The 15,345-nt window shown below is 47.3% G+C and overlaps 1 protein-coding gene across 1 annotated transcript in view; it reads left to right on the plus strand.

Annotated features, from left to right (window-relative positions):
• The first annotated feature begins 324 nt into the window (after positions 1-324).
• Positions 325-15,345, plus strand: part of NDUFV2 (NADH:ubiquinone oxidoreductase core subunit V2) — a 48,505-nt gene continuing 33,484 nt past the window's right edge. Inside the window, exons 1-2 of the mRNA XM_088469688.1 lie at positions 325-527; positions 7,936-7,995. Of these exons, the coding sequence (XP_088325814.1) occupies positions 486-527; positions 7,936-7,995 (102 nt within the window). The 5' untranslated portion in view covers positions 325-485. The remainder of the gene's footprint in view (positions 528-7,935; positions 7,996-15,345) is intronic.

Here is a 15,345-nt window from a genome sequence, read left to right on the forward strand (position 1 = left end):
GAAGACATAGGGGAGGCCAGGAGATGCTGGGGATAAAATAAGAGGAAACTACAAGTGAGAATGATAATAAACAGAAATTTGACAGGCCCAAACAGCGCCCCCTGCACTGCAGTCCCCTGTGCGATGGCACCTGCCGCCCTACCCTAGTTACGGCCCTGTACTTCACCATTGCATGAATAAAGAAATCCACACAACATGACCTGTCGGTGGTACTTGAGACCGTATTGGAGGAGTTGACAAGTTGAACCAACTACATATTTCACCGGCACCGATGACAGCAACACAGGTTAAAGGCAACTTCAACCACCCACAGTCATGTGCCACGGGCGGTTACTCGATATTTGATTATATCACCTGTGAATGCTGTTTTGGCTGTAGTAAGGTCTGGCATTCGGCTCCTGAGATCTGCGCTCGTCTAGTGCCGTCTGACTGCTTCATTTCAGGCCAGGGAGCAATAGATTAGAATTGCATCTATCTGAGCTGCAATGCTCCTGTGTGCCAGGCTCCGGGCCGGTGTAACGAGTTCGGTGAGTAAGATTTACAAAAAAAGCCGAGATCGGTAATGGCAGAAGAAGCGCCCGTGGCAAGGACACCGGGTGTCCGCGCGACCTTCACTTCCCCGGTAGCTCGCGGCCCACACAGAGTGCAGTCACTGCAGGTGACCCTCTGCGGGTGCAGCAGCCGGGCACCCGGTATCCTCTGAGGGCCAGGTGCTATGTTCTTTATGTACATCATGGTAGAACATTGTACAGCGTGTGTTAATCCTAGAGCCATCAGTAGTGGGACAGCATTACATGGATTGTATAAACAAGCATGTATGTAACCGAACTGGTAACACAGTAAAGGATTATGGTAAATTAGTCTATATTCTGTCTTGTGTACAGTAAAATGACTAAAGCTGTACCCAGCCGACGGCAGATGCCGTCTATATTATATGTAGGATTATATATCTAATATATCTATGTCTGGGAGAGAGATCTATACATAATTTTTTTTTTTTTTTTTAAAGTTTCACGCATTTAAAAAGGTCAACTACATATTGCGGTCCATACACAACACCAGGGCCGGCTCCAAGGGTCGGAGCACCCAGTGCCGGCCCAGAACAAGGTGCCCTTACATGGCACGCCTCCAAATAATGTCAGGCTGGGGGTAAAGCCCAGCCCACCGTCACTGGCTGGGCTTCCCCCAGCCCTCTCCCATCAGTGAATGGATGCCGCGCGCATGTGCGGGGCATCCATTCACACTGTGGGGGCCCGGCACAGCTGCGGCGGTGGGGGTCCCCAACCTCCAATTTGACAACCCGCGGGCCATTTCGGCCCACGGGTGGAACAGCGGGACAGTAATGTCCCTCTGAAATCGGGATGCTGGGGAGGGGTGCGCCCTCTACAAGTGGCGCCCCTGTGCGACCGCACTGGTCGAACTCCCCTAAAGCCGGCCCTGCACAACATGCGTTCTGGTGAATGACCGCACTATGGCCCTGATTCAGAGCCGGGCGCTCTGACAGAGCACTCGCTCTGAATCAGGGCCGTCCCTGCTCCTTTTTGGTGCGGCCTCCTGGGCGCTCGCATAGCTGTGGGTGACCACCCACAGCTATAGCGAGTGGCCATGATGATGGTCGTGATGGTCAAGACCATCGGGCTTGCGACGAGACCCTGTGGTAGGGTCTCGCTGCCGCAAGCCCAGGAGTGCTTTTGGCTCTATCAGAGCCAAAAGCACTCCCACTGACATCAATAGTGATGTCAGTGGGGCCGGACCCAGACTGTAGGCGTTCCCATGGGAACGCCTCCGTCTGGTCAGCCACGCCCCTGGCACACCCACCAAAGGGGGCGTGCTGTCAATCACCATCGCCCCCTTTGGTGCGAGATCCTTAACGGTTTGGCCGTCGTTATTCGGGTCTCGCGCACGACGGAGCTGCATCCATCGTGCGCATGCGCACTTGGGCACCATCGACCCGCTTGCGAGCGCTCAGCGCTCGCGAGCGGGTCTGAATCAGGCCCTATATGTGGTTTTTCCAGCCGCATCCAAATGCATGGGGTCGTCTGTCAGATCCTCAGATTGAGCATCAGGTACGCATACCTCCCAACATTTGTCTTTGACAGCCCGGGACTTCTACACACCGGAGGCGCGTGCTTCCAAAAAGGGGGATGGCCTGACAGTAAAGGTCTAGTGACACGCCCCTGTTTACATCACTAATGGGTGTGCCCAGCACTGCGCACTGGCTTCCTCCCCGCACTGTGAATAGCATCTATTCTCTCTCTGTTTACCTGCTGCTCCTCTGTGCGTGCTCCCCCCAACTTCCCTCCCACCACGGGACACTGCGGCCCACGGGTGGGGCAGCGGGACAGTCCCAAAAAAATGGGACTGTCCTGCTGAATGCGGGACAGTTGACATGTATGGGTATGGCAGATTTGAAGATGCAACAGATGACCCGGCGGGAGTGGGCGTAGTGGGTACACACTGGACGATTTGAACCATTTGTCATTCCGATCCGTCGGAAAATGACAAATCGTTTAAAAAAAAAAATCGTCTAGCGCAGAGGTCCCCAAACATTCCCAATTCATGACACCCTTAGTGTCTCAGACTTTTTTCGCGGCACCCCTAGGCCAACTGGAATAGATTTAACTGGTGTTGAGGTTCCATAGGAGCCTCTCACTGTAATTTAACACTAGAAAAACAAGCAAGGTTCTCTTATTATAATACCTCCTATGTGTGCAGGGTTAGGTCTAGAGCGAGGTACTATAAAGGTTCTCTGACGTCACAACAACGCGACCCGTTGCAAAAGGGGGAGGGGCATGGCACAGAATGGGGGCCAAAAGTGTCCCCATGCGGGCTCGCTTCGCTTGCCATGGTTCGGGCACGGTGGCTCACTTTGCTAACCACAGGTTGACATTCCCCCTCTATGCCCACGTGGATAGTAACACTGGTAGCTGACCGGCCCTGCTGTAGCCGGTCACATGGTTGTGACGTCAGGGGTCCTTTCTCCAACTTGGTTCTAGCAGCAACTGAGAAAGGAGAGGCAACAAAAGTGGAAAAGCGGAAGGCGAGGGGGGAGAAGGTGGGATACAAAAGTACAGTGACTTGGCAGAGCAGATGTGGGGGCAGATAGAATGACCTTATGCTGGGACTTATAGTCCCACAGTAGATAGAGCACTACAGGTAGCCTACAGTGTCTCTGCATTAGAAAATATTTATTCATATCTAGTTCAGGTCACAAATGACAGTATTATTGCATGAGCACAAACATTCAGATTTCCCACTTTTACTTACTGCACCTTTCAAGTGCAGTCCTGCCTGCAGAGGAAGGAAGTGGAGCCCTGCACTTCCTCCTTACTAATCGGCATGTTGTTCCCCACACACCACTGTTGGGGCAGGGTCTGATTCTTCTGTCTGCTGTAGAGACTGTGCAGAGGAGGAGGAGGAGTGGGAATGGTGGGGCGGAGCCAGATATGCACGGAAACAGCAGTTTGCACAGTGCAGCAGCCTGTGCCGGGTGCCCTGCTCTATGTAAATGGCTGCAAGCTGTGGCTAAAGCAGTGCACGGTACAGCCTGCTAATTTGCCAGCCCAAATAATTTTATATGGGACCAGAATGGACCTCCTTGCTGCGGCACCCCTGTAAGTGCGCTGGAGTGCCGCTGCACACAGTTTGGGAAACGCTGTTGTGTAACCATCTTAAGAATTAGGTTCACATGTTGGACAAGTATTTTAAACACACAAAGACAGAAAATAGTTGGCAACATCTTAAAACAACCTCCAGAGACTCTAGGACTGGTGCATGCAGACCTCCAGGAAGCACAACAATCCCCATCATGGCATGCTTATGGAATGTAATTATAAAACTTCTCTCTTTTTTTTGTGTGGGGGGTACATAAATATTGAATTCTAAAGCCCAGAGTCTAAGATTAACCTGTTAAGAATTTTTTATATGGTTCTGGTTTCACAAAATCGGGTGAGAATTGACAGGTTGCATACAGATCAGTCACATATGTAAGGAATCGCTGATAGATGATAGGCATTTTTGGACAAATATGTTGGGTACTGTTAGTACACGTTTGGCAAACTCACACACAACAATTTTTCACTTCACACTCTCCTAACTGTTGGTGACATTTGTCAAGGCCTGGTTGGTGTAACTGGGGACATTTCCAGGGACAAACCTTTAAAACCCAGTTAATGGCTCATCTCCATGCGGAAGTCCTTGGAATAGTGACAACATTTTAATGTACTTTGAATATCTAGTATGTGTATAAAGTGATTATAATAAATGTGTATGTTTTAAGATATCCGTCACATAGAGTGAGGTATTTTATATAAACATAGACACTTGATATATAGTATACTTACAGTACTATTAAAGCTTCTTACACACACAACGATTTAGTAAATGAACGATTTTAGTAAACGATTTTCGTTAATTTTTTCAAGGGAAAAATGAATGAAAATCGTTTACTAAAATCGTTCATTTACTAAATGTAATGAACGATTTTTTTGAACTACAAACGATTTTTGCATATTAACTTAATGAAAATTGTTGAGTTGGCCAGTCTGACTGAACTACAAACGTGAACGTGCATGAACGATAATCGTTCATCGTTTTAACTCAGAAAGTGAACGATTTTTTGAACGATATAGTTATCGATAATCATTAAAAAAATCGTGTGTGCACCTTAATTAATATTTATTTCTGTAATTCAAAATATTGTACTTTAGCACTTTAACTATCGGATACGTGTCTTTTGAAAAGATCAACTAATCGTTTTTATATATGGGATTTTTCACACCTAGCACTTTTTTTAATTCAACACTAGATGCATTTATTTATGTTTGATGTGATAATCTGTGTTCTGTATATACAGTCAGGTCCATAAATATTGGGACATTGACAAAATTTTCAGATTTTGGCCTCTATACACCACCACAATGGTTTTGAAATGAAACAAACAATATGTACTTTAACTGCAAGACTTTCAGATTTAATTTGAGGGTAATTACATCCAAATCGGGTGAACGGTGTAGGAATTACAACAGTTTCAATATGTGCCTCCCACTTTTTAAGGGGCCAAAAGTAATGGGACTATCAACTCAAAAGCTATTTCATGGACAGGTGTGGGCTATTGCCTCATTATTTCATTATCAATTAAGCAGGTAAAAGGTCTGGAATTGATTCTAGGGGCGGAATTCAATTCTTTCCAGCCCCTAACACGCCCGACGGAGCTATTCTATTCTTGCTCCTGTCGGGTGCGCTCAGCTACCAAGCGCTACATTTCAGCTCGCAGCCCCTGGGGGATGAGAGCTGAAATGTGCGAAAAGTGACATGTTTGGGCGCCCAAACATCACTTTTCGCGATCGCGCCCAGCACTTTGGTCGGGTTTAGCTGCTTTACGCGGCTAAACCTGACCTCTATGGGCGCGATCAGCGTGAAAAGCTGGCACAATTGCATAGCGGCCCGCGATATCCTGTCACTTTAGACGGGAGATGCGGGCCGCAAAATCAATTGAATTCCGCCCTAGGTGTGACATTTGCATTTGGAATCAGTTGCTGTCAACTCTCAATATGAGATCCAAAGAGCTGTCACTATCAGTTAAGCAAGCCATCATTAGGCTGAAAAATCTAAACAAACCCATCAGAGAGATAGCAAAAACATTAGGTGTGGCCAAATCAACTGTTTGGAACATTCTTAAAAAGAAAGAACGCATCGGAGAGCTCAGCAACACCAAAAGACCCGGAAGACCACGGAAAACAACTGTGGTGGATGACAAAATAATTATTTCCCTGGTGATGAAAAAACCCTTCACAACAGTTGGCCAAATCAAGAACACTCTCCAGGAGGTAGATGTATATGTGTCAAAGTCAACAATCAAGCGAAGACTTCACAAGAGTGAATATAGAGGGTTCACCACAAGATGTAAACCATTGGTGAGCCACAAAAACAGGAAGACCAGATTAGAGTGTGCCAAACAACATCTAAAAAAGCCATTACAGTTCTGGAACAACATCCTATGGACAGATGAGACAAAGATCAACTTGTACCAGAGTGATGGGAAGAGAAGAGAAGGAAAGGAACTGCTCATGATCCAAAACATACCACCTCATCAGTGAAGCATGGTGGTGGTAGTGTCATGGCGAGGGCATGTATGGCTACCAATGGAACTGGTTCCCTTGTATTTATTGATGATGTGACTGCTGACAAAAGCAGCAGAATGAATTCTGAAGTGTTTCAGGCAATATTATATGCTCATATTCAGTCAAATGCTTCAGAACTCATTGGACGGCGCTTCACAGTGCAGATGGACAATGACCCGAAGCATACTGCTAAAGCAACCAAAGAGTTTTTTAAGGCTAAAAAGTGGAATGTTATGCAATGGCCAAGTCAATCCCCTGACCTAAATCCGATTGAGCATGCATTTCACTTGATGAAGACAAAACTGAAGGGAAAATGCCCCAAGAACAAGCAGGAACTGAAGACATTTGCAGTAGAGGCCTGGCAGAGCATCACCAGGGATGAAACCCAGCGTCTGGTGATGTCTATGCGTTCCAGACTTCAGGCTGTAATTGCCTGCAAAGGATTTGCAACAAAGTATTAAAAAGTGAAAGTTAGATTTAGGATTGTTTAGTTTGTCCCATTACTTTTGGCCCCTTAAAAAGTGGGAGGCACATATAGAAACTGTTGTAATTCCTACACCGTTCACCTGTTTTGGATGTAATTTCCCTCAAATTAGATCTGAAAGTCTGCAGTTAAAACACATCTTGTTTGTTTCATTTCAAATTCATTGTGGTGGTGAATAGAGGCCAAAATATGAAAATTCTGTCAATGTCCCAATATTTATGGACCTGACTCTACTATAAACACCAGTAGGCGCTAATATCCAAGTCCATCATTATACATTCTCTCTCAGGGCTGGTCAACCACTGCCCTATCTTTCTTGGACACAGCTGCCACCTTAACATAAATAACATAAGGGGGTGTACAAATACAATTTTTTCTTGAACTTTCTACGTCCGAAATATTTATTAATCGCAGATATTTCAATAATCTGGCGCAGCAACCGTCACTTCTTTCACACATATATGTCAAGTTGCAAAGAGAAAGGCGCCTACTAGGTGTAGTATTTAAGTGAACAAATTAGATATTATAATATTATTAATATAAAGGTGTGCTCATACCAGAGCTAATTGTTCCTGCTTATCTGTTCTTGTGTACATCAATTATCCATTGCTGGATCACTATGGACGCAATTTGAGATGATCACCTTGCAGAAGTCTGCTAACTGATGTACCATTACATAAGAAGAACAGATAAGCAGGAATGATTAGCTCTGGTATGAGCACACCTTTATATTCATAATATTATAATATCTCATTTGTTCACTTAAATACTACACCTAGTAGGCGCCTTTGTCTCCGCAGCTTGACAGACCTACAAAAGCAGGATTACAACTGGATATTGGATATTGGCTACCACCTTGAATTCGTCGGAGGTGTCTTTATTCCTTATTAAGGACATTCACACACTACACAAAAAAAGCACCCAATTAAGAGAGACTAATCTTTGGTATTGGTTTATGAGCCAAACACAAACCTTATTATTTTCCTCATATACATACACACATATATAAGGGTCCATTTACTAGGACTGAAACGTTGATGGTAAGCTGTATCTACTGAATAAAACCTGCTCGTTAGTTCAAGTCTGGTGAGTGCACCCAGTTTTTGTATCTTACCTGCAACCTTGGACTTGCTTGGGTAGCTACGCCAGCGACACTTATGATTCAGTCAGTCCATATTCATGCATATAAGCATGAATATGGACCAACTGAATCATCTACTTTGAAAAAATGATCTTTAGTAAATAATTTATATAAAATATATATATGAGAGAGAGATTGATATATATGTGTGAACATGGCACATTTATGTACTTTTATTTGTATTACAGGTCAAACGATATTTACATGAAACTGCAAGATGCAGTGGAGCTGGCGGAGCCCTATTTGTGGTAAATGACTTTCTCAGACATAGTCCGATTTTTAGGTTTGGTCATAGTTTATGATTTTACCCCCCACTAAGTGCATGTTTCATGTGATTAAGGAACAGCTCTATTCCTTACCCCAAGCTTCTAAATAATGATACACTTGTCTTTTACATTGAGTTTACCCTCCCAGAGTTTGCTGTTTTTAAGTCCCTGTTCTATATTAAAGAGACCCTAAACTCAAAACATCATGGTGTTGTATTAAATAGTGAGCCCTGAATGCAGATTCTCTAGCACCATTAAATAAACTAGCATACTTTTTGTTTTAAACAAAGTTTTTATTACATTTTCAAATACAAACAGGGGAGGGGAATACAACAAGTAAAGGCTAGGATTACAACATCATTTGCATTACAAGTCTTACAAACTGAGCGGCAAAGGAAAAAGCTCCAAATGAAATTACAATCTGAATGCATCCAAGTGTTCAATTGCTAGAAATCACAGTAAGAAGTCTGTGCGGTGAGGAAGGAGCCAGAACAGAGCAAGGAGACTTGGGAAGGGGGAGGCATGGCGGTAGTATAAAGAGGGAGGAAAAGTGGGAAATGAGAGGACGTTAGTAAAGGAAAAAAGTAGGAGGTAACAAAGGGATGAAAGAGTCTGCCATGAAATTCACCAAAACACAACCAATTGCATGTTGGGACCTTATCACAAAATATCCAGGGAGTGCAAATACTGTTACATTTATAGTGGGGATTGGGGATTCTACTTGTGATATGTGTTTCATGTTAAATTACTTAGTGCACTGGTGGAAGGGGTTTGAATTTTTTTTTTCCAGGTTGCAGCTGTTGGCGGGTTTAAGTATGTGACGGGCTAGTACCTGGAAGTGATTAGGTGCATTCGGGATTGATCTAGGTAGAAGGGAGTAAGATCCCAGTAGCACAGTGTATTAAGTTGTGAATGAAGTACTAGTATAATTTAAAGCTGGCCATACACTAAAAGATTATTGTTCCAATGATAATCTGCTGCTGTGTGGGAGCAAATGTAATTGTCCGTTTGTTCACACAAGCTGGAAAATGTCTGAAAATGGTATTTCCCACTAGCAGGAGAAATAAAACATGTTTGATTACTTCCAATCAATTGGACAATAATCCTTTCAGTGTAGTGAAAAAATTGCACACTTTCCCCCCAACTGAACGATTTTAATAGAGGGGCAAGGGGGCAGCTCGCTCCCCCCCAACATTTGAGAGAGTGGCGCCTGGAACACACTGAGGGCCTGATTCAGGTTGGTTCGCAAGGCTGCGTTCGCACCCACCTGCTCGCTGAAAAAATATGCTAATGAATGCAATCGCATGGCAACCGCAGCTCTATACTAAATTGCCCACCACTGTATAAAGCCGCCCACTTCCCAAGACCTGCATCTGCAAGTCAGCAAAAACATCGGTAACATCGAACCCATACGCACAGTTGTGGTTGACCATGACCTGCCGCACAAACTGCTAAACGTCCTGTCGCCAACTAGATCTCTGGCTGCGTATACAATTGCGGGGGCTTAATTATGCACGTCCCTGTAACGGCGTTCAAACGCACATGCACGCCTGCGTTGGTCCGACCACCCCCCTCTCCACCCCCAAACGGTCACTTACTGTCAATTACTGTGTAATGGGACTGCGTGCTTACTGCGATCGATTCCCGATTGCAGCAGTCGGTACGCGCACTGCGATGCATGCGCAGAATGCAAACATCGTCCGGTTGGGTGTGAACGCAGCCTTGCGTACCAACCTGAATCAGGCCTTGAGTGAACTGCAGAAGTGCAGTGCATTACTGTGAGTTGAGTAAGTCCCTTAAGACTTGGCATAAAAGGTCAAAGAGGCATGTACTGAGCTCTGATTGGTAGAGCTCCTCAGAAGCTTCTCTGACTCGTGGAGGAGATCAGCAGCAGCTCATGGGAGGGATGCATCAGAGCAAGGCAGTGCCTGATGGGCATGTGTGACGTCTGCTGAATGGTGAGGACAAATGGAGCCCCCCTGTAATGAACAGAAACATACTATGTTGGTAACGCACATACATACAGCTGTTTCTACTTCAGGGTCCATAGGGGGTCCACAGGGTTGACCTTGGGGTATAGGTTGGGAACCAAATCCGGGCAACACGCAGTTAAAGCTTTTAGCTCCCAGGATGCACTTGGGTCCACTCTCCCTATAACCCCGCCCCCCAGCCAGAGGCACCTCAGTTTAAGTTGGTGCCCGGCCGGAGTCGGGTCACCGTTACTGCAGGGGGGCTGCTTAGCAGCCTCTAAGCTTAAAAGAGTTTTGTTTTATTATTTTTTTACTACTCTTCAGAGCGGCAGCATCAGACTGTCCAATGGACGTCTGAGCTGCCGCTCCTACACCCCGCCGGCGCTGCGACGCCAGTACAGATCTGGGGATCGCAGCGGGACCCCAGAGTCTGTACTAGCCGGGCTCTGGAGGAATCCCTGGGCTGCTGCCGGATCGACGGGGACAGGTAAGTCGCGTGGTCACCGCTTGCGGTGACCCGCGTGTACATGCAGCCTTATGCCTCCGGTCTCTGGGGACAGACCGGAGGCGCTAGCGGTGGCGGCGGGCTCCCCCTCCATGGAGGCATACCCCGCGTGTCCACAGCCCACCAGGGATTATAGCGGCAGCGGGAGCCGGCATCCCGGGGGGTTAATTGCTAGCCAGGGGAGGAAGCCTTCCCTGTCTAGCGGCTCCTCCCCTCAGCTCAGCGCGCCTTTCAATAATACAGTCTGGCGTCGCTGAGCTGCTTCCTCCGTGGGCCACGCTTCTTCTGAGGTCTCCAGCGGCCATTTTCTCTCTGTGGTGCTGCAGAACTCTTAGGATGTCAGTGAGCCCAGTCCCCCTGCGTACCTGGCCATTTTGGGTGAGTGTACACAGCGCTATAGCCTTCCCAGACACTGAATCTGGGCAGTTGAATGTAGCGACATTGTGCAGTATATTATATGTCATGCTTATGTATGTATATATATTTTTCTGCATTGTATGTGACTTATGCTAGTGCTGACTGTCTGCTTTTTCTCTCACCTGTCAGTGTATATCTATCCCTTTTCTTTATCTGCCCTAATACAGGTGTACCTGGGGTGGTTCTGAGACCTCACATATATATATTTGTTAATATCTGTGAGGTTTGTCACATACTGTTGCGTGCTGCACGTTGCCATATTTTAGATGGAACTGTGAGTTGCGTACGCTGATAATGGGTTCCTGCAGCTAATCTTAGCGTCAGTCAGGACCGGTATGGCGCTGCTTAATATTTCCGTCAAGATAGTCAGATATATCTGACCAGGAGATTGCACACGATACTGCACCCATTATTGCTATCCTGCAAGTCATAGCCTGCAGGAATTAGTGCGGAGGATTTTAACTCAGAAAGGTTTACGTATGCGGCACCATCTGGTGCCGGGCCCCTTGCACGACCCCCTTTAAGGGCGTTGTTTCTCAGGATCCTCTCCTTTGAGGATCGCCGGGCGGGCCCCATTGTCGTCACTCGCTTGGAGTTACTTCACCATACTGCCCTTTTGAACTCGGGGTATCTCGCAATTTCTTGCAATTTACCCCTGTGTCACAGACTATCGCTCCCTGCCGGGGTTTTTCACAGTACATGAATTACCTCCGATACCACATCGGTCTGTCATTCCCCTTGCAGGGATTACCACAACGGCCACCCTGGTGGATGTCGTTTTATACGAAATACTAATTGGCGTGATATACGCCCTGTGGTTACTGACCAGTGGCTCTGCCGTGAACTGGATGGTATATTCGGCTCTTTCCCTCTCACATGGGGGGGAGCCGATCTCAAGTATTATTATCCCTGCTTTGGGGCTGGTAGCCAGGCTCATTCTGGATATAGAGAATGTCGATCCTGCACCTGTATCATACATCTCCCGTTTTCTGCCCAGCGGGTGGATCTCATAGCGGGAGTCTGGCTGTCCCCAGATACGAGGAGTCACAAAGGCCTCCTGTTTCCCATTCCCTGAGGGTCCTCACAAGTAATGGAAATCCCCTTCTGGGATGGATTTGTATGTTAATCATCGGGTTACAGGCATTAATACGCCTCCCATCCCGGCCTGGACGGATTTTACGGATCCGTAGGTGGTAACTTTGCCTGAAATCAATGTACTCGTTTTCAGGGCCTGTTGCCCGTCCTACCATGGCCATCGCATGGTGATGCTTTTGTGACGTTTTTCCCCTCCAACACGTCTGAGGTTCAAATATCTTTTTGCCGCTCACAAAATATGCAGTGGTCATATGTGGGATTACCTCATGGGATGCCGGTCTTCTAACTTTCAGGGTTTCGGCGGCATCTGTATCCGCCGCAGTACCCTATGGCTGCGTTATGGGAAAGCAGAGGTGCACACTCCTTCCAGGGGGAAGTTCTTGTTTGGTCCTGACCTTGACAAGATCGTTGCATCATTGGCAGTATCACTAATAGGGAGATACCGTCTTTAGCTACTCCCACTACATTCGGACTAACTCTGTTAAGTCTTTTTGTCCTCAGGGTCAGCCTAAAGGCCTGTTTTTTCCTAGGCTGTCGGCCTCCACGGGGGCCACCATATCCAGTACCGAGCAGTCCTGGACTTCCGGACGACCCTGTTTCTACACCTGAGGATATACCCTCAGCCTGACGGGACAGGTCTACATCTGGGGAATTTCCAGAGTGAGGTACTGATTCTCAACGGCCTCTCATTGCTCATGCAGCCTCCTCACAGGCATTGGTACACGGGCCCTTCTTCAGAACTGATCAGGGCCTTACAATCCCAGAAAGCTATACAGTCTTTGTGGTAAGCAGAGCTATTTCGGCCAACCTCACTATCTCAGTGAGGGACTGGTTGTTCTACTTTCTTTTTGGGGCGGTGACCGACTGGTCCTCCTTTGCCTATACTCTGTCTCAAATCCCTGAATCAGATTCCAACGGTGCCTTGACTCAGGTGGAATCTTCCATGCTCCATCATCCGATGTTTGGAACCTGGGGATTTTATGGTATATCCGAGTATTCAGGATACGTACCTACGGGTACATACAGAGCCCTCTCATCAGCATGGGTTCAGGTTTGCTGTGCCACAGCAACACTTGTAAGTTTCGGGCTCTGCCTTTTGGGGCTGTCCTCAACTCCACCGGGGTTTACCAGCTTTATGGATTTTCTGACAGTTCACCTGTTCAGTGTATCCGAATGCTCCTTTCTCTGGACGGTCTCCTACTTTTAGCAGGATCACCAAGGTACTTTACCGCCAGGTCAGGATAACCGGGGCTTCTTCTCGTCACAGAAAAGTCCTCCCTGCATCCCTCACAGGGTTTTCTTCATCTGGGAGCACTGCTGGATTCTCAGAATCTGAGAATTTTTCTGGCGTAAGACAAGATCTCCACTCTTCAACTTCGAGGGTGCGGATATCTACGCAGTCGACATATGTCATTACTCTTTGTGATGCGCGGTCTACCAGAGTGTCTACCTTTTGGTAGGGTGGAATGTGCTCAGTTCCATTCCAGGCCTTGCCATAATTGACTCCCCTCCAGATGGATCGAGTTTTTTCCATCGGATCACTGTTCGAACGATGATACTTTCTACGGAGGCGAGTTGGTCTCTGTCCGGGTGGCTATGGCCATCTCGTCCAGGGTGTTCTTTGCTAAAGACAGTGTCTGGTCCGCATTCATTTCGGGGCAGTTGGACGTCTGTCGCTTCTGCCCTGCCACTTACCTTGTTGATACTTTAAGCTGTCTTGGACTTTCACTCTGGCCTAACCCATTTGTCACGGTTAACCTGAATAGGTTCAGTCCGACAGTGTCACAACAGTGGCTTCCATCTAGGCAACACTGGTAGTTGGGTGGCAATGTTAGGAATGTCACCCATTCTGACATAGTCCAAGGGTCTTCTCCTGGCCAACTCTGCGGTGTTTATTCCCGGAGCTCTCCATTGGGAAGCGGGCTTCCTCAGCCGTCACGGCGTGCATCCCGGGGACTAGTCTCTTCTCCAAGAGAGGTTTCAACTCCTGGTGAGCAGAGGGGGCCTCCCTGAGGGGATTGATCCCCATGGCCTTCTGACTCGATCACACATTACCGGTGTTACAGTCCAGCTCTAGGAGTACTGAAGCTACCTTCAGTGACTCTTTGTCAGTGAAGTGGTCCTTCCACTTTGTGTACCTGTGTCCTCCGGTCTCCCTTCTTCCTCGAGGTCTTCGGAAGTTTAATTCGAGACGGAGGGGCTTTCCTTCTGGGGGCTCCAGGTCGTCCCAGACATCACTGGTACTAAGATTTTCGGAGTCTCCTCCTCGATGCTCCGTTCCTACTGCTTCACTATCTGGACCTGTTGTCTCAGGGTCCTTGTTTTTCCCTGGATCTGGATCGCTTGTCTTTAACTGCGCCCCTACTGTGGTCCTCGGGCTTCCCTGGCTCTGTCTTCATTGAGATGTTTAGAGCAGATAGGCCAGACTTTGCTGGGATCTGCCACGGACTGTGGCATACATAATTCTTATGGTATCGTACCTGTCGATACGATCCTCCGGTGTCCAGGATTTCCAGATATTCTGGCATTCCTTCCAGCTGGCTTGGGTTTCACCCTTGGCCTGGCCTTCCTGACAGTGCGGATCTCTACACTGTCGGTATGGTTAAGATATGGAATTGCTCCGCTCTGGTATCCAGTTCATCCTTTGGAGTGTTTTCTGGATTATGTCTCCACTTATCCTCCCTAGGGACTCCTGGGGAGTTAGTAGTGGTTCTTTGTTCCCTCCGGGGACAGTCCATGGAACCGCTGGTTGTGATAGCCATTACATGGTCTATTGTTTAAGCTCTCTCTCTCTCTCTCTCTCAGGGTGTTTAAATCAACCAGGAGAGTGTCTGAATGGGGAGCGTTCTCATGTGGCTCCCTCTTCTGGAGGGCATCATGTCAGGGTGTGAGTTGCTCTCGCCCTGTGTTTCTTCTTAAAGTGGTTTTTAGGTTCCATATTATTCTGGAACTTATGGTATGGCCATTCAGTTCCCAGTCCTCTCGGCTGTTGTGGCCTCATGGACTGTGGTCCGGCCTCTTTGGCTTTATGTGATCCGTTCAAGTTCCTTATGGTAAGCGGACTCCTTATTGGTGGTCTGCGGTTTCTGGTTTTAACAGGAAACGATGGCCGGCCTATAATGAAATGTTGACTGGATGGCCTCGTATGTCTTCCTCAGGGGCCTACCCATGGGTGGGCATTTCTGTCGTTGAGGCTTGTTTTTTTCTCGGGCCGTGTAACCCTCGTGGGCGGCTCGTCGTGGCGCCTCGGCTGTTTTGCCTTACTAGGTGTCCACGTGGTCTTCTGTCCATACCTTTTTAAGGTTCTAGGCATTGGTTTCCTTTGCCTCTCAGGATGCTTCCTTT

The sequence above is a fragment of the Taudactylus pleione genome, unplaced genomic scaffold, assembly GCF_031769625.1.
Source record: "Taudactylus pleione unplaced genomic scaffold, aTauple2 ptg000093l, whole genome shotgun sequence".
Classification (NCBI taxonomy): Eukaryota; Metazoa; Chordata; class Amphibia; order Anura; family Myobatrachidae; genus Taudactylus; species Taudactylus pleione.